Source organism: Martes martes (assembly GCF_963455335.1).
Source record: "Martes martes genome assembly, chromosome: 4".
NCBI lineage: Eukaryota > Metazoa > Chordata > Mammalia > Carnivora > Mustelidae > Martes > Martes martes.
Genome location: NC_137891.1, coordinates 165,113,586 through 165,137,405, shown reverse-complemented (window position 1 = coordinate 165,137,405; position 23,820 = coordinate 165,113,586). Strand labels below are relative to the sequence as shown.

The 23,820-nt window shown below is 36.5% G+C and overlaps 1 protein-coding gene across 3 annotated transcripts in view; it reads right to left on the bottom strand.

The window, feature by feature from the left end:
- Nucleotides 1–23,820, bottom strand: part of ZMYM6 (zinc finger MYM-type containing 6) — a 42,085-nt gene that overhangs the window by 5,996 nt on the left and 12,269 nt on the right. For all 3 annotated transcript variants that reach the window (XM_080802915.1, XM_080802916.1, XM_080802914.1), the window contains 10 exons: nucleotides 20,881–21,055; nucleotides 20,591–20,782; nucleotides 16,911–17,061; nucleotides 16,385–16,500; nucleotides 15,294–15,587; nucleotides 14,967–15,117; nucleotides 13,668–13,840; nucleotides 12,204–12,351; nucleotides 10,828–10,968; nucleotides 10,348–10,385 (listed from right to left, as the gene is read on the bottom strand). In XM_080802915.1, the coding sequence (XP_080659041.1) occupies nucleotides 10,348–10,385; nucleotides 10,828–10,968; nucleotides 12,204–12,351; nucleotides 13,668–13,840; nucleotides 14,967–15,117; nucleotides 15,294–15,587; nucleotides 16,385–16,500; nucleotides 16,911–17,061; nucleotides 20,591–20,782; nucleotides 20,881–21,055 (1,579 nt within the window). The remainder of the gene's footprint in view (nucleotides 1–10,347; nucleotides 10,386–10,827; nucleotides 10,969–12,203; nucleotides 12,352–13,667; nucleotides 13,841–14,966; nucleotides 15,118–15,293; nucleotides 15,588–16,384; nucleotides 16,501–16,910; nucleotides 17,062–20,590; nucleotides 20,783–20,880; nucleotides 21,056–23,820) is intronic.

The window sequence follows — 23,820 nt, the reverse complement described above, 5'->3', positions numbered from 1 at the left end:
GTCTGTCTTCTCTATCCAGACTCAAACTTGAACACAACCGTTGTCCCCAGTTTCTTTTTTATTTATTTATTTATTTATTTATTTGTCAGAGAGAGAGTGGGAGAGAGAGTGAGCGAGCATAGGCAGAGGCAGAGGGAGAAGCAGGCTCCCCACCAAGCAAGGAGCCCGATGTGGGACTCGATCCCAGGACGCTGGGATCATGACCTGAGCTGAAGGCAGCTGCTTAACCAACTGAGCCACCCAGGCGTCCCCCGTTGTCCCCAGTTTCTTACACATCCTTCTAGAGATGCTCCCTGTAATAAAGTAAGTTGCTTCTGACTACAAACTGGCAGCATATTATCAGGGATAATATGCACTGTGCTTACAGCAAGCTATCATAGAGGTATATTTACATAACTTTGTATAAAGCTGCCCTAGGAGCAGCTTTATACACTGAATGTACCACAGGTAACCAGAAGAGTCTCTGCAGCTCAACAGGGAATGTTAAAAATATTTGCTATTACAAAGAACGCTATAATAAATATCCCTACATATAAATTAATCCTTCATGTGCTAGTATATTTATAGAATAAGGTATTCTAAGTGCGGTTTGGTGGGTCAGAAGATTTTAATTATGATGGTACAGCCAAACTGCTTTCCACAGAGGCATATTATATCAAATTATATGACCTTCAGCAATATATGTGAGCCTGTTTCTTAACACTCTAGTTAACACAGTACTATGAAACTTTTTGCTATTTCTCAAGAAATGAAAAATTACCTAACAGTAGTGTGGTTAGGTATTTTGCATGTTTAAGCATTACTAGTTATTCCTCTTCTGCGAACTATCTACTCCTGTCTTGTGCCCTGTTTTCCTCTAGCTTTTAAAAAATTTCTATGTGATGGGGTGCCTGGGTGGCTCAGTGAACTAAAGCCCCTGCCTTCAGCTCAGGTCATGATCCCAGGGTCCTGGGATGGAGCCCCGCATCGCATGGGGGGGGCGTCTCTGCTCAGCAGGGAGCCTGCTTCCCCTCCTCTCTCTCTGCCTGCCTCTGCCTACTTGTGATCTCTGTCAGTCAAATAAATACATAATATCTTTTTAGAAAGACCTTCTATGTGTATTTTTTGAATGAGCACTGTAACATATGACATAAAATTCAAAGATTTAAACACGAAACAATGAAAAAACAGTAATTTCCCCTCTTAAAATTCTGCCTTGGTCATTCAGTTCTCCTCAGAGGCAACCCGTATTATCTATTTACTGCCTGCCTTCCAGAGCTTTCTATACATATGTACAGACATGTGGTTTGTGTGTGTGTGTGTGTGTTTAAAATATAAATGGCAGTATGCTGTATCATTTTGTCTTTTTCATTTATTATATATGAGACTGCTCTATGTACAGATATAGCTACCACATTCTTTTTAAGCACATAGTATTCTACTGTATGGATATAGCATATTTATTTTAACTACAGTTCCCAGAGAGCTGCTGCATATGCTTGTGAAGGGAACTCCACTTACCAGCCCACGTGACTTAAGTATGATCTAGAAGAGGGGTATATTTCAGGCCCTACCCATGTAGGCCTATTTTTTTTTTTTCTAGTTCACACAGTAACTCAGGATGAACTCACAGTGACTCTGACTACTGATGAAACAATTTGGTTGTTTTCAAGCCTTTCCTACTACAAACAATTGCTACTGCAATCATCCCTGTATATACTTCATTTCATAAATGTGTGAAATATATCTGAAGGATAAATTCCTAAAAATGGAGTTCCTTGGTAATATGGTATTTACATTTTAAATTTTAACAAGTTTTACTAAATTGCTCTCTGTAGCAGTTTTACCAACTGCTATTGACAATATGTAAAAATGCCTTAACAGTGTTATCCATCATTTTTATCTTTGCCAATCTGATAAAATTGTAGTTCTAACTGGCATTTCTCTAATTTTGAAGTTGAATATATTTGCATATGTTTAAGAACAATTTTTATTTCATAGTCTGTAAACTGAAGGATCATAGTTTTGCCCATTTTCCTAATGGGTGCTGGGTCTTTTTATTGATTCATAGAAACTCTTTACATATAAAAAAAGCCTTTTCTGACATTAATTGCAATCTTATAATTTTTTCCACGTCTTTTGACTTTGAAATGTAGCTTAATTTCCCTCAAAAAATCTTTTACGGCTTCTGGGTTATGTGACATATTTAGAAAGACTCCCCACTTCTGCATTTAAATTCTCTCCTGAATTTTTCCCTACTTTATTATTTTTTTATATTTAAGTATTTTCTCCATCTGGACTTCCTTTTGGTGTAACTTGTAAGGTAGAAATCTAACTGCATTTTCTTCTATATGTACACTCAATTGTCACAACACTATTTACTGAATAATCTAAATCTCCTACTGATCTAAATGCCATCTCTATTATTTCTAAACTTGCATATATATTTAGGTCTAATTTCTGGACTTCTTTTTTTTTAAGATTTTATTTACTTATTGGTTTATCTGACAGAGAGAGAGAGAGCACAAACAGGGGAAGTGGCAGGTAGAGGGAGAGAGAGAAGCAGACTCCCCTTGGAGCAGGGAGCCTGATGTGAGTCTCAGTCCCAGGATGCTCAACCAACTGAGTCACCCAGGATCCCCTGGACTTCTTTTTTATTGAGGTGTCTGTCTATTCATGGCTTTGGGATCAGTTGTTTTAACTACCTACCTTTATAAAATTTAGAGTTTTACTATTGTTTTGGAAACTAGCTCCTCCCCCTTTTTTACCCTTATTTTTCAGCATTTCAGTGAAGGTTTTAAGGAGTGGAGTGACACAATCTGATTTGCTTTAAGATCATTCTGCTAACAATATGGAGGAAAAAATGCAAAGGGCAAGAATGGAAGCAGGAAGACAAGTAGACAGTCACTGAAATGTAGCAGAGAAAAGATGATGGTGCCTCAGACAAAGGAGGTAGCACTGTAGTGGTAAGAAGTAAGGAACATTAGAAGGGAAAATAAAAGTGTTCTGAGGGAAAATAAAAGTGTTCTGATTTAGACATATTATTTGAGATGGCTATTAATCATTTAAGTGTATATGTCAAGTAGGCAACTGGATATATGAATCTGGAGCTCAGAGGTCATGGCAAGAGAAATAAATCTAGGAGTAAGCCACCATCTACATGGTGTTTAAAACCACAGGACTGTATTGAATCCCTGGGAATAATGTTAAGAAAAAGGACAAGTATAGGGGTGCCTGGGTAACTCAGAGGGCTAAGCTTCTGCCTTCAGCTCAGGTCATGGTCTCAGGGTCCTGGGATCGAGCCTCGCATCAGGCTCTCTGTTCAGCAGGGAGTCCTGCTTCCCCCTCTCTCTCTGCCTGCCTCTCTGCCTACTTGAGATCTCTCTCTCTCTATGTCAAATAAATAAAATCTTTAAAAAAAAAAAAAAAAAGAAGAAGAAGAAGAAAAAGAAAAAGGACAAGTATGCTGACCTGGAAATTGAAGAAGGTATTTTAAGAAGAAAGGAAAGATCAACTGTATCAAATGTTACTGAAAGGATGGGTAAAATGAGAACTGAAAATGACCATTGGATTTGCAAAATAAAGGCCGATAGCAACCCTGACAAGAGCAGTTCCAGTGGAATGGTGCAGACAAAGCCTGACTTACGTGAGCTAAGGAAAGATAACAGGTAAGGGAATTGAGGCAGTAAGTAGAGGCCACCCTTAAAGTTTTTCTAAAATGGAGAGCAGAGAAAGAGGACAATAGCCAGATGTCTATGCTGTTAAAGAATTTTTCTTATAGATATTAAGTATTACTGCATGTTTTTGTATCAGTGAAATTGAGTAGAAAGAGGTGGGGGCAAATCCAGAGTATATAAAGAAATTCTATAAATCAATAAGGAAAATTTTTCAACATAAAAATAGTGAAAAATTAGTAACAAGAAATTCAAAGAAAATTCAAATGTTCAAAAACTTAGAAATATAAGCAAACATGCTAGTAATTAGTGACCTGCAAAGTAAGACAGTAAGATATTACTAAACAGATTGACAAAATAGAAGTTTAAATCTGACATTAAATGATAGTGAGGCTGTGGGAAATGAGTACAATCATAAACTGCTGCTGGTAAAAACTGAAATAGCCATTTTAGAAACTAAAAATGCAAATACTCTTTGACTTCAAAATTCAACTTTTTCATATCTACACTAGACAAACAACTGTACATGTGCACACGGAGACATATGCAAGGATGTTCATTGTAGCAGAGATTTTTTAGGTTAAAAACTGGAAGCAACCTAATGTTCATCAATAGGGCAATGATTAAATAAAATGTGTTATTATACAGCAATCAATAAACTAATAAGCAAATTCAGTAAAGTCACAGGACACAAAATTAACATACAGAAATCAGTTATATTTCTACACACTAATAATGAGCTATTAGAGAAAATTAAAAAACAATCCCACTTATATATGCATCAAAAAGAATAAAATACCTAAGAATAAATTTAATCAAAGAGATAAAAGATCTGTACCCTGAAAACTATAAGACAATGATAAAAGAAACTGAAGAAGCTACAAATAAATGGAAAGCTATACCATGCTCATGGGTTGGAAGAATTAATATTGTTAAAACACCCATACTACCCAAAGCAATCTACAGATCCAATGCAATTCCCATCAAAATACTAACAACATTTCTCACAGAACTAGAACAAAGAATCTTAAAATTTGTACGAAACCACAAAGTTCTCGACTAGCCAAAGCAACCTTGAAAAAGAAGAACAAAGCTGAAAGTATCACACTCCCTGATTTCAAACTATACTACAAAGCTATAGTAACCAAAATAATATGGTACTGGCATGAAAAGAGACACACAGATCAAATGGAATAGAACAGAGAACCCAGAAATAAACCCGCCCATATATGGTCAATTACTCTACATCAAAGGAGACAAGAATACACAGCTCAGTTGGTTAAGCATCTGTCTCTTAATCTCAGCTAGGTCTTGATCTCAGGGCTGTGAGTTCAAGCACCACAATAATGAAACCAGACCACTATCTCACACCACATAGAAAAATAAATATGAAATGGATTAAGACTTGAATGTAAGAGCTGAAACCATAAAACTCCTAGAAGAAAACATAGGAAGTTAGCTATTTTGAAACATTTTTAGTTTATTTATTTGCGAGAGAGCATGAGCAGGGGAAGGAACAGGGGAAGGGAGAGGGAGAGAGAGAATCTCTCAAGCAGACTCCTTCCTCTGCACGGAACCCAACAGAGGGCTCAATCTCACGACCCTGGGATCACAACCTGACCCAAAACCAAGAATTGGACACTCAACCGACTGAGCCACCTGGGCACCCCAGGAAGTTAGCTATCTAACATCAGTATTAGCAACATTTTTTTGGCAAAAGCAACAAAAGCTAAAATAAACAAATAGAATTACATCAAATTAAAAAGCTTCTACACAGAGAAGAAAATGATCAACAAAATGAAAAGGAATTCTACTGAAAGGGAAAAAATATTTGCAAATCATGCATCTGATAAGGGATTAATATCCAAAACATATGAAGAACACACAACTTAATATCAAAAAAATAAACAACCAAATTACAAAATGCACAGAGGACTTCAATAAGCATTTTTCCAAAGAAGACATACAGATTGTCAACAGACACATGAAAAGATGATCAACACCATTCATCTTCAGGGAAAGACAAATCAAAACCACAATGATTTATTACCTCAAACCTGCCAGATTAGATATTACAAAAAAGAAAAAATTACAAGTGTTGGCAAGGATGTACGGAAAAAACCTTCATGCACTGTTGGTAAAGATGTATACTAGTGTAGCCACTGTGGAAAACGGTATAGAGTTTCCTCAAAAAATGAAAAATAGAACTACCATATGATCCAGCAATTCCACTTCTGGGAATTTATCTGAAGAAAACCAAAATACCAAAGTAAAGACATAGATGCACCCCAAAGTTCACTGCAACATTATTTACAATAGCCAAGATATGAAAGCAACCTAAGTGTTCATTGACAGATGAATGGATAAAGATGATGTGATACACACACACACACACACAGAGGAATAACTCAGCCATAACAGAGAATCTTGCCATTTGCAATAACACAGATGGACCTAGAGGATATTATGCAAAGTGAAATAAGTCAGAGAAAGACAAATAAGTGAAATGAGTCAAACAGAGAAAGACAAATACCACAGGATTTCTTTCACTTGTATATAGAACTAAAAAACAAAACAAAACAGAAACAGACTCATATATAAAGAAAACTGTTGGTTATCAGAGAGGGTGAGGTGGGGGGGGGCAGGCGAAACAGGTAAAGGGGATTAAGAGATACAAACTTCCAGGTACCAATAAGCCATGCGGATTCAATATACAGCATAAGCAACATAATACTGAAATCACTTTGTATGGTGACAGATGGTAGCTAGACTTACTGTGGGAATCATTTTGTAACGTATAAAACACCAAATCACTATGATGTCCCGAAAAACTCCTGAAACTAATAGGATACTGTACATCAATTATACTTCAGTTAAAGGAAAAAACTTAGGGGCAGCTGGGTGGCTCAGTCGGTTGAGCTTCTGACTCTTGATTTTGGCTCAGGTCAAGATCTCAGAGTCATGGAATCACTCAGCAGTGAGACTGCTTGAGAGTCTCTCTCTCCTTCTCTGCTTCCCCCACCCTGCGCTCTTGCTTTCTCTCCCTAAAATAAACAAATCTTTTAAAAAGAAACTTGCTTTTTAAAAAAAGATTTTATTTATTTTTTTGACAGAGAGAGATAGCGAGAGAAGGAACACAAGCAAGGAGAGTGTGAGAGGGAGAAGCAGGCTTCCCGCTGAGCAGGGAGCCCGATGGAGGGCTGGATCCCAGGACCCTGGGATCGTGACCTGAGCCAAAGGCAGATGTTTAATGGCTGAGCCACCCAGGTACCCCAAGAAACTTATATTTTAAAAGAAAAAAAAAGATAAGAGAAAAAGATAACTAAGCAAATAAGCCCAATCTAACAATGGTTAATTCTCAATGGTAGGACTACAGTAGAGCAGGAATTGGCAAAGTATGGAGTGGACCAAGTCCTGCCCACCACCTGTTTCTGTAAATATGATTTTATTGGAATACAGCCACTCACTACTCATTTATGGACTGCCTGTGGCTACTTCTGCACTACAATGGCAGAGATGAGGAGTTGCAACAGAGTCTGTATGTCCTGCAAAGTCTAAAACATTAACTACCTAGATCTTTATAGAAAGTTTACTGACTTCTGCAGATTTTCTTCTTTGTACTGTACTGTATCTCACCTTTCCCTGAAATTTAAGACTATTTAAATAACTTGAAGGAGATTCACACTGAAGTCCCACAGAAACAAAGAAAAGATTCTAAACTATCAGGTTTTTAAACATTGTAAGAGTACTACATTATTTATTAATATCTTGCTATAGAGTAAACTGAAAATATTAATCAGAGCTATTCTATAACACAGATTAAATGACTGGTGAATTATAGAGGTACTCCATATAGGGGAAAGAATATAGGGCAGTCATATTTAATATGAGAGATGAATTCCTGAAAACCCCGACTAATTCAAAACTAACTGTCCCATACATATAGAGGAGGGATGCAGTCTCAGAATACATAAATCTACAGCCAATATAGAATGCTTTTATTTTTTTTAAAGATTTCATTTATTTATTTGAGAGAGAGAGATGGAATACAGGAGCAGTGAGGAAGGACAGAGGGAGAGGGACAAACAGACTCCCCGGCCAAGCAGGGAGCCCCACAAGGGGCTCAAGCCCAGGACCCTGAGATCATGACCTGAGCAGAAGGCAGACATTTTTTTTTTAATTTTGAAGAGTTTTATTTATTTGTCAGAGAAGACAGAGTGCGCACAGATGGGGAGTGGCAGACAGAAGGAGAGGCAGGCTCCCCACCAAGCAAAGAGCTAGATGCGGAATCTGACCCCAGGACCCCGGGATCATGACCTGAGCAAAAGGCAGTGGCTTAAATGACTGAGCCACCCAGGCGCGCCTATAGAATACTTTTATAATACATACTAATAACATATTAAGCATAGTATATTAGTATAGTAAAAATGTAGTATATTAATACCTTAATTATATGGTTATAATGGTTAATAACAATTATTAATTCTGTAACACAGCAACTTATTGGTTATATAATTTTAAAATATAATGTATAATACATAATATACTAAATACAAAGTTAACTGTATTTCATTAACCAATGTAGTACTCTGCCTGAAAATAATTATTAGTTACCATTAACAACTTCGAACAACACAAGTAAGGACAGAGTTAAAAAGTATCAAATTAAGAGAAGCTCTCTCCCTATCAGGGAGAAGGCTAGTCTGAGTCCTTGAAAGACTTCTGCTAATGAATGGATCTAATGTAGCTGGTTCTTTTCTCTCCTTTTTTTTCACATAAGATTTTTTTTATCACTGAAGATTTCCTGATATGCAGACACACTGTCCATTTTTCACCTTGCCACCATGAAACAGCAATCCACATTTGGATCATTTCCTTTAATATTAGCAACTGTCGCTGGAATATGGTCAAAAGTATATGCCAGTTACTTCACTGTTGGCTGTTGTGCTGAAGGCCCGGGCTAACTGCTGGGGCCCTGTTTTCCTAATTCTAGCAAGTTTTCCCTTATGAATCCATGGAGAACAACCCAAGCAAAATGTCAACATCCCTTTCACCAACTTTGCACAAATGTACCTTCTTTACCACTTTCACAGGTTCTCTATTAGGTGTGAGGCTGTCTTCCAAGTTAAAGCCTCTTTAGGTTATGATAAAGCTGAAATGTTTCTGATAGCTTCTGTTAGCAGATATATCTTGCCTCCTCATTTTTATTTTCTTAAAACCTCGGTAGGCTTTAAAACTGGAAAGCCAACCATGACTTGTAGTAAACCTTTTTGTCTCACTTTCAATCCCTTTCAAATCATCAAAAACACTTCATACCTTAACACAAGCGACGGCTTGGCCTTAGGGACACATTATGGCAGCACTGATCTTGCAGCCGTGTTGCTGGCATTTCTTCCCATTTATTCCATTATTTTTGCATGGTTATATTTTTAAGCAAACTAAATGATGTGCCTTCTTTACTGATGCATTTGTTTTTTGAGCATTATCTCTACTATTCTGCAGGTTTCACTCTCCTAAATGAACAGCATGGGGGTTCACAGCCGAGGCCTGGCCTTCATCACAGGGTTTTAGAACATCTAACTTCCCCTCCAAAGATACTGAATTTGGGGCACACTTTTAAGCACTAGCACTACTACTTAATGTACTTGAATGACATTATTATATGATATATAAAAATATTCTTAATTGTACAAAAAACAAACGTTAAGAGAACAGCCAAAAACAGTTACCAAAAACATTAACCCAAAATCTGATACATTAAGTTCGTAAGATACTGATAAAGGATCATGGGAATTTTGTTTCCTGCTAAAACAAGACACAGACAACAATGACATAGTTTGCAATCCTTTCAGCCTGCCAGATTTGAAATTATGCATTTCTTCAAAATATTTTTTTTAATTTTGGAAAGTTTCACAATATTTCAAATCTGAGACATAAAGTGGGAATTTAAATGTATTTTTACTATGCACTATTTTCAGCCTCACATAATTTGAAGATGCATAAAACAACACTAAACTGAACTTTTTCAAGAGACTTTCTTTCTCTTTCTTTCTTTCTTTCTTTCTTAAGTAGGCCCCACACCCAGCATGGAGACCAACACAGGCCTTGAACCCTAAAAGCAAGACCTGAGCTGAAATCAAAAGTCAGACACTTTGACTGAGCCACCCAGGCGCCCAAGAGACTTTAAAGTTTTAAAGAAAAATACTTGAATGTAGTAAAAGAGAAAAATAAGAAAAATAAGGAACCAGATGGAAATAACAAATATTTAAAGAAATTAAGGAGCGAAAACAATGAAATGAATCAGAAACTCATTCTTCTTAACGGTTTAACTTTAAGATCCCAAAACAAAAATAGTACATAATAGGTCACTTTTTTTTTTTTTTAAGATTTTATTTATTTATTTGCCAGAGAGAGAGAGGGAGAGTGAGCGAGCACAGGCAGAGGCAGAGGGAGAAGCAGGCTCCCCGCCAAGCAAGGAGCCCGATGTGGGACTCGATCCCAGGACGCTGGGGTCATGACCTGAGCCAAAGGCAGCTGCTTAACCAACTGAGCCACCCAGGCGTCCCAGTCACTCTTTTTTTTAAAGACTAAGGTGCAAATAGAAATATATTCAGGTACGTATTGGAATGCTACACCCAAAATGAAAATAAACACAAGTGGCATTATGAGGAAAAATATTAACAATAAAACTTACATCTTCAATGATCTTTGCTGCCTCTTTAGTAACTGCACCTGTTGTAAATTAAAACATACATTATCCCCAGAATATACAGATGTAAACACTGAGACCAAGATATTACTTTCCTCTTACTAAGGTGGGCCAGAGTCTAGTCCAGAATTTCACCAAAAAATGGTCCAAGGAAACTGGGCATCAATATTACCTGGGATGCTTGGTAAAGGAAAGATTCTTGGACCTTAATCTCATCCAGATGTACTAAAATCTCCAGTGATAAAGGCAACTACATTAAAACCACTTAGGTTCTTTAAAAAAACAAACTATACATTCCATTTCCTTCCCTACTCAGGCCAACCTCCTTGGTACCCACTTCTCTCTGAGAAAAAGGGGCATATTTCCTTATAGAAATATAAATATAAATATTAGCAACAAGAGCTACTTAGACTAGACAGCACTCACCTCTACAGTCTAACCAAATGCCTTTATATCAGGTCATACCTTTTAAAAAACTGTTAGTGTTCCCTGTAGGCTGGGTAGGAGGTATTTTTGCCAATGACACCACACTGGTTATAACTGGTGTTGTATTTTTCCTTGCAGAAGAGAGCTCCACTGAAGCACTTGGTGCCTTATAAATATTTACTGATTAAAATAAAAAGGTAAGACCTAGTATAAACAAAAAGGTTACACACACACACACACACACACACACACACACACACAAAACCCTGTTTAACAACTAAGTTTTCAAGGAGCAGTGCAAACATCTACCTCTGTATAGAGAGTGGTTCTGGTCAGATTAACATTCATTAGGACTTAAAGACAGGCTGATTCTCTAAAACTATAAACTTCAAGTGCTACTTAACAGCTAAAAATATAGCTACTAGCTTCAGAATCAACTGGCCTTTTCTATCAGTGAATATAAAACTCCTCCACCTAAGCTTGCTTCCAATAAAAATTTAACATAATAATTTTTATAAATAAGTTGGTGAGGCACCTATCCATCCACTGGTTTTCTGCTAACCCGTATTATAAAATGAAAATTCTACCACTAACCCGACTGGTCTTAGGGAATGGATGATAACATAAAAGATTGGCACGTGGCATACGTGATTAAGGCAATAATCAATAAGACTGCAAAGACAGACAAAGGCCAGACAAAGCCCATGGATTCTATGAATTCAACAGCACTCCAGGCTTTGATTAAAGAGCATAATACCAAATGTTCTGAACCTAACTCAGAGAACTACTACTTCAAGGAGCTACTTTAAGAACATGCCACAAATGTATCTATTCATCTGGAAATTTTGACCATATTAGCTGTCCTACTTGCAAAATTATTTTATTCTTAGCTAAAAAAACTTTGCTACCTATGAAGAACTGGTCTACTTTATTTTTCCTGATATAATTAATGTGTGGGTTCCTTTTTCCTTGGCTACAAGCAAGCTCTGGATCAAATCTTATGCCAGTCACAGAAACTATACTAATATATAGTATATATATGTTATATATATACTTATATCCTCTCCATTTGTTTGCCCTGATTTTCTATTTTTTTTCTAGTTTGTTAACTGAATAACATTTATCTCTTATGTATAGATAAATTCAACCAAAAGCAATCAAATCTAATTTTCTATAAAATTAGTGATTATAACATTTATTGATTCTTTGGTGTGTTTGATTATAATAGCAAAAAGCATCAGGATTAACCTTCCCTGAAGGGCAATCTTTAAGAATTCTTAGAGGAAAAATTTAAGGAAATCCAGGCTATTTGAATCCAGTAAAATTTTGTTTTTATTATATTATTTACAACTGTCTGTGCTAATAGTATATCCTAGCACTGACATAATGATCCTGTTAGACAAGTTTAATTTTACCTTTATTTTGTGAAAGAGTGTCATTCATAATTTGCCGATGACAAAACTCCAAGACACAAAACAAGTTACAGAAATGCTTGATGTTTCCTCGCCATTTAATGGACTCACTTAGCTTACCCTGTCGTTTACAGCCATCGCACTTGGCCATCTAAGAAAGAAATATAAGAAAAGATAGTCTTAAAGCCAAAAAATAATGAAAAGATAACATTAATCATAAAACCAGAAGGCACTATGAAAACAGGATGTATAAGTCAGGTGAGATCACAAAATATAAGGTTTAAAATAATGTGGTTAAAAGTAGATATACTTATTTGTTTCCACATAGATGCCCTCAATATGTAGAATATAAAAATTATCTCTCAGGGCACCTGGGTGGCTCAGTGTGTTAAAGCCTCTGCCTTCGGCTCAGGTCATGATCTCAGCATCCCTGGATCGAGCCCCGCATTGGGCTCTCTGCTCAGGAGGGAGCCTGCTACCCTTCCTCTCTCTCTGCCTGCCTCTCTGCCTGCTTGTGATCTCTGTCTGTCAAATGAATAAATAAAATCTTTAAAAAAAAATTATCTCTCATTTTCAAAATTACTGATGAAGGAATCTAGAGCTAGGTTCTACTTTCAAGAGGTTAAGAAGCAGCATAATATAGTAGAAAGAATATGGATTTTGGAGTTGTAAAGACACTGATTCATTCAAAAAATATTTAATTAGGTGTCCTTTGTCTTGAGCACTGATAGTTTCCTGGTCATATTGTTATGATAAAGACACACTTCTCCACCAAGATTATATTTTAGGGGGTAGGTAGACAAAAAAAAAACAAATGGTTTCAGTTGAGTGTTATAGGTGCTGTCCAACTATCACCTACCAGCTTCTTGAAGGGTACATTACTTATCATTTTTGGATCTTGCTCTTTTTCCATATTCATAAACTGGTAGTAATATACCTACCTCTAGGATCATAGTGAGGATTAAATTACACTTATGAAGCACTGGGTATGTATCAGTGGTTCAATTAATTGTAGCTTTCAGAGTTAGCCTTTCAAAAAAGTAATTTTTTTAAAAGGTAGTGGGTAAGGAGGTCAGTCATAGTCATTTGACCTAGTAAGTGAGAACAAGGTCTGACTTCTAATTCATCACAGAAACCTTCTGAATGAGAGAGCCACTTAACACAACATAACTACACAAGGTTCTGACTTAAAAGAACTCAGTTATAAACAAGGTCAATACACCTCAAGAGAAAACAAAATATAAAAATAAAAGGAACATATGTGCAAACAACAACAAAGTCTCCAGAAACCCTATGCTCTTTACTCCCAAAATTTCGTATTTAAATTCAGTTGAATTTTGCTTTAGGAGCCCATAATTTACTTTAACCCAGTTCTAAACACTAAATTTTACTTCACATGATCCAAACATATTTTAAGAAAATAATTCATACTAAGTTCAGAAAGCCAAAAAGGTATGTTACATTTACCTGATAAAACAAAACTGTAAATTTCGACATGCAGTCTTCACAACAGAACTCTTCTAATTTGCCCTCCAGTCGATTTTCTATCAAATTAGGAGATGTCTGTGAGCAATAACTACACATCTTACAGTAATTTCCCCATCGTTCTCCAAAGTCACGGGCAGAGAGGAATTTGCAAACTGAGAACCGGAAGGGATGAAAGAAGAAACATCAAACTTACATTAATCTGAAGGAGATAAAGTGAGTTTCCACAGTCTCAGGTACCAGCTAAGCTAACTTCTACATACTTGTGACACAATTATTTGCTTCTAGAATAGGAGCAAGGATAGTCTCTATATTCACAAAACAAACTCGTATCACCTTTTAAATATGCTCTAAATATTAGGCCACCTATTTTCAGAAACATCAGAGATATAAAAGTTTCTTAAGCCAAGAAGCAGTAATTGCTTAAGTACCCACTTTACAAGTAGGTGCAAGAACAGAAAGATCTCTCAAGTCATTGCTAAACTTATGAAGAGATTTTTTAGACTCTATACTAATACCATTGACCTAATTATCTTCCAAAAGTCTTTTCTGAGTTTTAAAGCAATTTATTTAAGATTGATGTAATTTAAAACATCACCACAAGCCAATCATGATCACAAATGTATTACAATATTTAACATTTTTTTTTTCAGGGTGCCTGGGTGGTGCAGTCGGCTGAGCATCCAACTCTTGGTTTCAGCTCAGGTCGTGCTCTCAGGGTCACAGGATCTAGCCCCACATGGGGCTCTGTGCCCAGCGTGCAGTCTGCTTAAGACTCTCTTTTCCTCTGCCCCTTCCTGCCACGTGCTCTCTTTCTCTAAAATAAACAAATCTTTAAAAATTTTTCTTAATTGAAATTATTGTTAATATTTAAAAGTGTAGACTTTAAAGTGACTTAGGTATAAAAAATAAACAAAAAGTGAATTAAGCATCAACTCAAGAAAAAAGCCTCCAATAATACCTCATAAAACAAAATCACTTGAAAATTAACTATAGATGAATGGTCCAACTCAGCATGAATAACTTTAAAACAATATGCTCTGTGGATAAAACTGAACTGCCTGGGGCACCTGGGTGGCTCAGTCATTGTCTGCCTTTGGCTCAGGTCATGATGCCGGGATCCTGGGACTGAGCCCCACATCGGGTTCCCTGCTCAGCGGGGAGCCTGCTTGTCCCTCTCCCATTCCCCCTGCTTGTGTTCCCTCTCTTGCTGTCTTTCTCTCTGTGTCAAATAAATAAAATCTTAAAAAAAAAAAAAAATGAACTGCCTGCTTCCTTTACCTTCACTACAGAATGGCTTATCAACCCCTGAGAATCGAACAGTCTCCTTTATAATTTTCTGCAGTTTACAGTAGTCACACATTGCCATAACTTTATTTTTCTTTTTGTATTCATCAGAGCAAGTCTTGCCACAAAACAGAAACATTTTACCCTGCAGAGAAAAAAAAAAAAAAAACAGTCATTGAGACCTAATTAAACAGTTGCTTCATCTTTAAGAAATCATTCTCCTTAACATTTCAAAGCAAATTAAGTGACTGTCAAAGATGAAAAGACAAATGCTTCTGATGGATACGTTTATATTCTATCCCTTTCATGATTTCTCTTTACCTTGTAGAAAAGGAGTTCTGGTTTTGTGGCAAACAGATGGCTACAGTGTTGACACCTGAGTTTAACAAGTGTCCGAGCTACAGCAACTTGCTGGGATGGGGCAGCAAGAGGCCGGAAACCGGCTGTGCCAGAGGCAGAGTTGCTGATGGAGCCGGTGGGACTGGAACCGGAACTGGCAGAGGCATTACCTCCTGCAGCTGACACTGCTGACCCAGAGGGTGGGCTTACAACCACTTGGCCCTGAGACGGGGGCGCTGCTGAAGAGTTTGTTCCTTTTGGCTTGTTAAATACATTCTGAAAGAACACAAATGAGGCAAAAGTTTAGCGACTGAGAAGTAACGTGAGTTGGGTAATTTTCATTTTCTTGTTTTAATAAATTAATGCCCCCACAAATATTTCCTTGACACTTTATAAAGCAGTTCACAGAAAGAGTTTAAATGGCATACTTCCAGAATAGAAGGACTGAAAAATGCAATATTGTAAGGTTAAGGACTGGAATTTGGGCTTCCCGGACACCTCTAATATAGGGCTCTAACAAATTAAAGCAGACCCCTTCTTTCCCCCAAAATACCCTTCCCACTGGCAACCAGCCTCTGATGGCCACGAAAAGCATAGTGGCCACCAGTGATCTCTTTTGCCCTGGTACCAGGGACACTGTATCAGGGCCACCCAAGAGGGTCACTAAACTCTACTCTCTCCATCTTTTCAGGGAGTGAGGAACAAATGGGACAAGTAAATGGAGGCTTACACTTTCATGCCGGGAGTCATTATGTATTTGGCCCAGGATGAGAGGAAGGGACACCACAGCACCTACCTGAACCATATCTTAGTATCCATCCTTTTGAAAGGGAGAGAACCAAGGGCAAAAGTGGGAGGGAGAGTAGTTTAGGTAAGGACCCTGGATAAGGAAGACGGCACTGAGGCTCAGTAACTGGCTGAGACATTTTGCAGAAATGACTTCAGGGACCAGAGTTGAACAGAATTTTTTTCTAACTTAACCTTTTGTAAATACAGACCTTCAGTGGTTAACATACTGCCACAGAGCAATGCCTAAGAAAAGCTCAGGGGTAAAATACTACTTTAGATCATACCTGGAAAGCCACCACACAACTGGAGCTGCAGAAGCTGTATATAGTTCCATTGGACATGGCTAGATGATATTGAGGGATTGCTGAGGTTTTACAGCTATGACATGAAACCTGGACACCTTGGTAACAAAAAATAAAAACCAATGACTAAGCTACATGATGAACAAATGATCCAAAAGTGTACTAGAAGGATTAAAAAATACTCAGTAATATATAAAACCAAAATAAAGGAACTTTACAATAATCTGTGCTAACTGCAACTAATCACAGTGAAGTCCAAAATTTGGAACTTACAAGCTGTTTTTTTTTTTCCTGGTCTTTCTTTTCATACAGAAACTACAAAATAAATACCTCAATAAAAAATCAGTTAAAAACTATTTTCAATTAAAAATGAGTTCTTTGAAACTAAATCTTGATTCTCAATTTAATCACATAGATAAATTCGGTTTGTAAAAAAATTAAAGAAAAGCAGCTACAATGTTCTTCAATAGTTACTAAATCTATAAATTTATTGAATTTTAAACATTACCTGAAGAAATAACTGTCTTAACTCTGTAAGCAGATAAGCAATTAATAGAGCAGAAAAGCTCAGTTTTTCCTGAGTCATTGGTAGTCTCAATCATTTCAGCTGAGGGCCTCAATGATTTCCCCAAGGCATATGGAGGAGTTTGGGCTGAATTCTATCAAGAAAATAAAATAACATTTAGATACCTAGCACAAACATACAAGTTGTGTAAGAAAAAAGAAACACTACCTACAAAGGCTGCCTTTGGCTGAAATATTTGAACATGACTACGAGGCCACTCTATAGATTTTTCTGAAAGTTGGGATGTGGGAAAAATAAGTTCTTTCAGACAATGATAAAATGTAAACTGCAGAAAATTAGTAACTACTCATGTATATTAACAATAAAACACATTAAAAGTAATGAATTTGGTATTTGTAATGTACTTTTCTCATTACAAATAATCAAGGATGACCATGTAATCCATGAACCAAAGAGTCATCCTCAGCAGATCGTGGACATCAATCTAGAAGATAACCTACGACCTTTAAGGTTACTTAACCAATAAGGCTCTTTAGCAGGAGGAAAGAGATGATGTTCAATGTATATTAGAAGAGCTTACAGAATTATCTGTTTTTCAAGCTGAGTTCACAATAAAATCTGCCTGTAACTTTACTTGTTTTAAGAAACAATAATATTGATGGCTAACATTTATATAAATTACCAATATTATTATTTATTCAGTGCTCACCATGAGCTAGGCCCTATACTAAATAACTTATATACTGTATCATAGAATCCTTTCAACAACAAAGTGAGATACTTTAAGAAATTATATTAACAAAAAGTTTAAATTAATTTTAATTCAATTAACAAATAAACAGAAAAGTGGGAGATGAAACATTTCATCTCTCTCCAAAGTTCCAGACTAACCATTACACTATACTGTCACTGACACAACATAAAGTCTCTCAATAAGAAGTTATATGGAGTAGTTATTTATCCCAAAGACACAAATATAGTGATCCGAAGAGGCACTTGCACCCCAGTGTTTATAGCAGCAATGTCCACAATAGCCAGCCTATGGAAAGAGCCCAGACAGATGTCCACCGACAGATGAATGGATAAAGCTCTGTGTGTGTGTGTGTGTGTGTGTGTGTGTGTGTGTGTGTATACAACAGAATACTATTGAGCCATCAAAAAAATGAAATCTTGCCATTTGCAATGACGTGGATGGAACTAGAGGGTATTATGCTAAGTGAAATAATCAGACAAAGACAATTATATGATCTCATTTGTATGCGGAATTTAAGAAACAAAACAGTGGATAATAGGAGAAGGGAAGGAAAATAAAACAAGACAAAATCAGAGAGGGAAACAAACCATAACAGACTCTTAATCATAAGAAACAAACTGAGGGTTGGGGCGCCTGGGCGGCTCAGTCATTAAGTGTCTGCCTTTGGCTCAGGTCATGATCCCAAGGTCCTAGAATCAAGCCCCACATCTGGCTCCCTGCTCAGCGGGAAGCCTACTTCTCCCTCTCCCACTCCCCCATTTGTGCTCCCTCTCTGGCTGTGTCTCTGTCAAATAAATTTTTTAAAAATCTTAAAAAAAAAAAAAAAAAAAGAAACTGAGGGTTGCTGGAGGGGTGGGGGGTAGGGGGATGGGGTAACTGGGTGATGGACATTAAGGAGGGCACATGATGTAATGAGTACTGGGTATTACATAAGTCGAATAAATTACTGAATTCTACCTCTGAAACTAATAATACACTATATGTTAATTAACTAAATTTAAATTTTAAAAAAAAGTTATATAGGGAATTAAATAGTAGGAAAATATAATTTGTGAAGTTTTACTACATAACCTTTCTGGTAAAAGAAAAAAATCATTTATGCAGTTGACAGAGTATAATACCAGCAACAAAATAAGGAACGGAACGGATTTTTGCAGGTACCTGGGTGGTTCAGTCAGTTGACCGGCTGCCTTCGGCTCCGGCCATGATCCTGGAGTCCCAGGATCGAGTCCTACATCAGGCTCCCTGCTCAGCCAGGAGTCTGTTTCTCCCTCTGACCCTCCCTCCTCTCCTGCTTCTCTCACTCCCTCTCTCTCAAATAAATACAATCTTTTTTTTTTTTTAAGATTTTTTATTTATTTATTTGACATAGATCACAAGTAGACAGAGAGGCAAGTAGAGAGAGAGAGAGGGAAGCAGGCTCCCTGCTGCGCAGACAGCCCGATTCAGGGCTCCATCCCAGAACCCTGGGATCATGACCTGAGGCGAAGGCAGAGGCTTAATCTACTTAGCCACCTAGGTGCCCCAATAAATACAATCTTTAAAAAAAAAAAAAAAAAAAAAGAACTGATTTTTGGATCACATATATAAAAATAACACGAATTTTACTCTTGAGGAAAAAGTAACCTAACTGCCAAAACTGGTCATTCCTAGAAAAGGGAAAGTTTCAAAGATGAATGTCCACTACCAACTGCTCAGAGAAGTTAAAAATAAATCAAATTTGCTAATTGAAAAAAAAGTTTAATTATCATTTATACCTTTTTAGAAAAAGAACTTTTTTAAAGATTTTCTTAAGCACAGCATTTTTTTAAAAGATTTTATCTATTTATTTGAGAGAGTGAGACAGCACAAGCAGGGGGAGCGGCAGAGGAAGCAGGCTCCCCACTGAGCAGGGAGCCCAATGTGGGGCTCGATCCCAGGACCCTGAGATCATGACCTGAGCCAAAGGCAGCCGTTCAACTGACTGAACCACCCAGGCACCCCTAGAGATTTCAAATCATTCTGCAATCATTAACACAAATTGATCTACTCAGTAACTAAATGAATCCACTATGCATTACAACAAATAAAAATTAGCTAAAGTAGGGACGCCTGGGTGGCTCAGTCAGTTAAGCCACTGCCTTCAGCTCAGGTCATGATCCAGGGGTCCTGGGATCGAGTTCCGCATCAGGCTCCTTGTCCAGCAGGGAGGGAGCCTGCTTCTCTCTCTGCCTCTGCCTGCCACTCTGCCTGCTTGTGCTCTCTCTCTGACAAATAAATAAAAATCTTAAAAAAAAAAAATTAGCTAAAGTAGTCTGATAAGGCATGTGCCAAAATAATTACAATTCACTCCAAAACAGATTTTAAAATATATATATATATATATATATATTTTTTTTTAGATTTTATTATTTCAGAAAAAGAGAGTACACAAGTTGGGAAGACAGGCCAACGGAGAGGGAGAAGCTGATTCCCTGCTGAGCATGGAGCCTGATGTAGGGCTTGATCCCAGGACCCTAAGATCATGTCCTGAGCTGAAAGCAGATGCTTAACCGAGACACCCAGGAACCCCAAAAATTGTATTTTCTAAAAGGAAAAAGATATGCTTAAATCCACTGATTTTATCATCTATAAGTGGTCAGTTTATTTACAATAATATGGGGCTTTCTTCACTTATCAATATATCACAAAATATTTCAGATTCCTAGCAAAACATGAAATTCCATTTGTGAATTCCTGACAATAATCTGGTTCACCTGTATCATCTTACTACCATAATCAACACTTACACAACCAGAATCGATCCCACTTTTCTGCAGGGGAACTCATACACCAAGATCAACTGATCTTGTTTATTTTGCATTTGATCCCCGCAGGGCCATCCTGGAAGGAGCGAGCCTACCTATGTGTGACAGACGGATCTTCATACCTGCTTATATGCTGTGACACTTGTGGAACTAAAAACCTTCTGGGACTGGCATGGGCCAGAGCTACTATAGCAGTAGCTTCCACAGTTCTCGCAACAGTTCATGGTGAGGTTGTTGGCGGAGTGAAATTTTGAAAAACAGGCATCACTACAAAGACCATGCACCACATTTTGATATTTAACTTCAAATCGAATCTAGGAAATAAAAACACATACACATCCAAAATCAGCAAAGCCGATTAAAAATCTCAGGTCTTTGAGTAGAGACCCAATAAAGGTACAATGTGACTTACATCAGCATTCTTCTGACATATACTGCACTTGGTTGAAATGCTATTGGTATAAATGGTGACAACAGGTTTTTTCTTTAGCTCATAAGAAGAAAGACATGATTGGCTGCAGAAATCTTTGCTAGGAGAGGAATTTTCAAATCGGGTTGTGATCACATCCTTTGGATTTAAAATGTCTCTAAAAATAAATAACAAAGGCAAAATGAAATGTGTTCTTCATAACTGTAATTTCTTCCTCCCTGTGAGCTAAAATAACTGTATTTATGAAGGGCAGCTACTGCATAGGAAAAAACAGCTGGCCTAGGATAAGGCTTCTAGAAACCTGAGTTTGATGACTAGTTCTCTTACTTAGCTGAGTGACAATGAGTGAAGTAATTATTCTCTCAATTTTTCACGCATAACATGGGTTTATGATACCTAATTTATGGATATGTTAAGGGAAAATTATGTTTAAAATATATCCAGCCAGATGTTCATGACAAAAACAGTGAGGCTTCCAGCTCCAACCAAGTTTCATCCACTGGAGCCAATGGAACAAGTGGCCATCCCACAACTCCAGACCACAAAACACTTGTCCTCTTACTAGTCAGCAGCTGCCAAGAGTGGAAACATGAGTGAGACAAGGAATGACATGTTTTGGGATTTTTTAATTGAAAGGCAAGATCTGGGAAACAGATGAATTACCAAAGATTAATATAAAAAGTTAGCATGATATATAAAACTTAACTATAAATGAAGAGAGCAAGGAAACAGATAAAAGAGCTATTAAGAGTTTGGTAGCAGAGGACAGATGGAATTAAGAATAAGACAGAAGGAGCACAAATAATTGAGTAGTTCTGTAAAACTCAAGTTATTTTTTAAGAGTTCATTGCTGTAATAAGCACTGACAGTAAAAACAAAGGCTAAGTATTGCCATTTTTCTGACCAGCGTAAAAAAATAAAGTAAATGGCCATTCATTAGAAGTACTAGGAGAGGCCACAAAGAATACAATGGCAATAATATTTTATACAGTGATGTGTATTGAGTAATTAGTATGTACCAGACACTGTTCTCTTTATTCAAATTATCCAACTTAATTATCACAAAAATTCTGTGAGTTAAGTATTATTACAATTGCCCCTTTACACATGAGGAGACCAAATCACAAAGATTAAATCGTTTGTCAAGGTCACACAGCTGGTAAGCAGTGAAGCCAGAATACAAACTCTAGGCAGTCTGATTCCACAGTCCGTGGAGTTAACCATTCCACTATTCTGCCTCCCATCCTGTGCCTTTATTATACAGAACTGTTTCATGGTAAACTATCAAAGAATAGTAATAACAACAAGGTACTTTAATTTTCTAAAACTCACCTAACCTTAAAAATGGGACAGTGAATCTTGGAAACCAAATGGATATGCTTACACATGGGTGAAGTTATTAATTTTTAAAAGTGATTTTTCTACTAAAAACAAAGCAATAAAGAATGTTATTTAATAATGTAAATCTACATTTATACATAATCTACATTTATATATAATATACATATATGTAAACCAATGAGAATGACTTTTTTAATGGAAATCTGTGCACATAAATATAAATGTATTCTAAATCTTATGCATCCAAATGAAACTTACACCTTAACATTTATCTTAAAAAAAAAAAATACATCTTCCAAAAACATGGCTCCAACATTTTTCTAATTTCTCTTTTATTTATAAGAACCCTAAGAACAACTTTTCAATGTTATAGTCAAATATCATGTTTAAGAGTATGACTCAGTTGAATTCGTCTACAATAGTCAACTGATAAAGGCATCAAACAACTTTTGGCAATTTGCAAAAATCATGGTATAAAGATAGATTTGCCACCTAACTTGGTCTGAAAGAATGTTTCATAGGCTCTGAATGCAATGCCCAATCAAGAGATCAAAAAATTTTTTGAATAAGAGCAGCACTGTGGTAAAATGTGTCTGACAAGAGCGGCTATTTTTAAGAGAATAATATGCATTTGGATGTATAAGTTGTGCTATGTTCTTTAAAACTTAATTCATTTTATTTTGATATTTGATATGTTGAAACAGAGTATCTAGAAACCGAAAACTAAATTTACCCTTTCAGATCAGTTTGAGAATGTATAGAAGAGTTTAAGGTATTAAAAGGACATTTTTAGAATAAAACTAAATTTGAATATTTATGTAAAGTATTTTTAAATTCCTCTTTTAGTTGGAGATTTCCATTTTAACAAGATCTACTTTTAGATATATAAGCCCAACACCCAAGAAGACAAAGAAACTGTCATCTATCTCCAAAGAAAAAAATAGGAGCCTATAAATTCTGTTAATATACATAATAATAATTTTATTATTAAAAATAATAGGATCCCACTTATTAAGCATTTGCTATGTGCTAAGCCATGGGCTAGCACTGTTTCATTAAAATCTGAGGAAGTAGATACTCTTTACTGACAAAGAAACTAAGGCTTATTAGGAAAGTTAAAAATCCAGACCCAACATCATATAGCTAGTAAGGCATTAGAGCCATGATCAAACCAAGATCTTAACTTTTTTCACTCTACATTAATGATTACTGACAATACAATGTATTCCAAGAACTACACTAACACAGAAGTAGGCAGAACATGCCAAATTTTTCAAACATACTAATGTAGAAAAAGAAATTTATGTGGCTTGGTTGCTATTTTTTTCTTTCTCTGCACCTGTGTGACTATAAAGCAAAAATAACCTCCAACAAAAACTTAAAAGGATATTTTAGATATAAACATTTTACTTTTGTAACCATTTAGACTTTACCTTCTAAAGAATTAAATAACTTATATAATATTATAAGACTACTGTTATTTTATTCTATACTTCAATAACTTTCAAGATAATAAATAGTTGTGAATGGTTGTTGTCCACAATTACAGGATATATGAGTGCTCCTACAATTTCCACAATT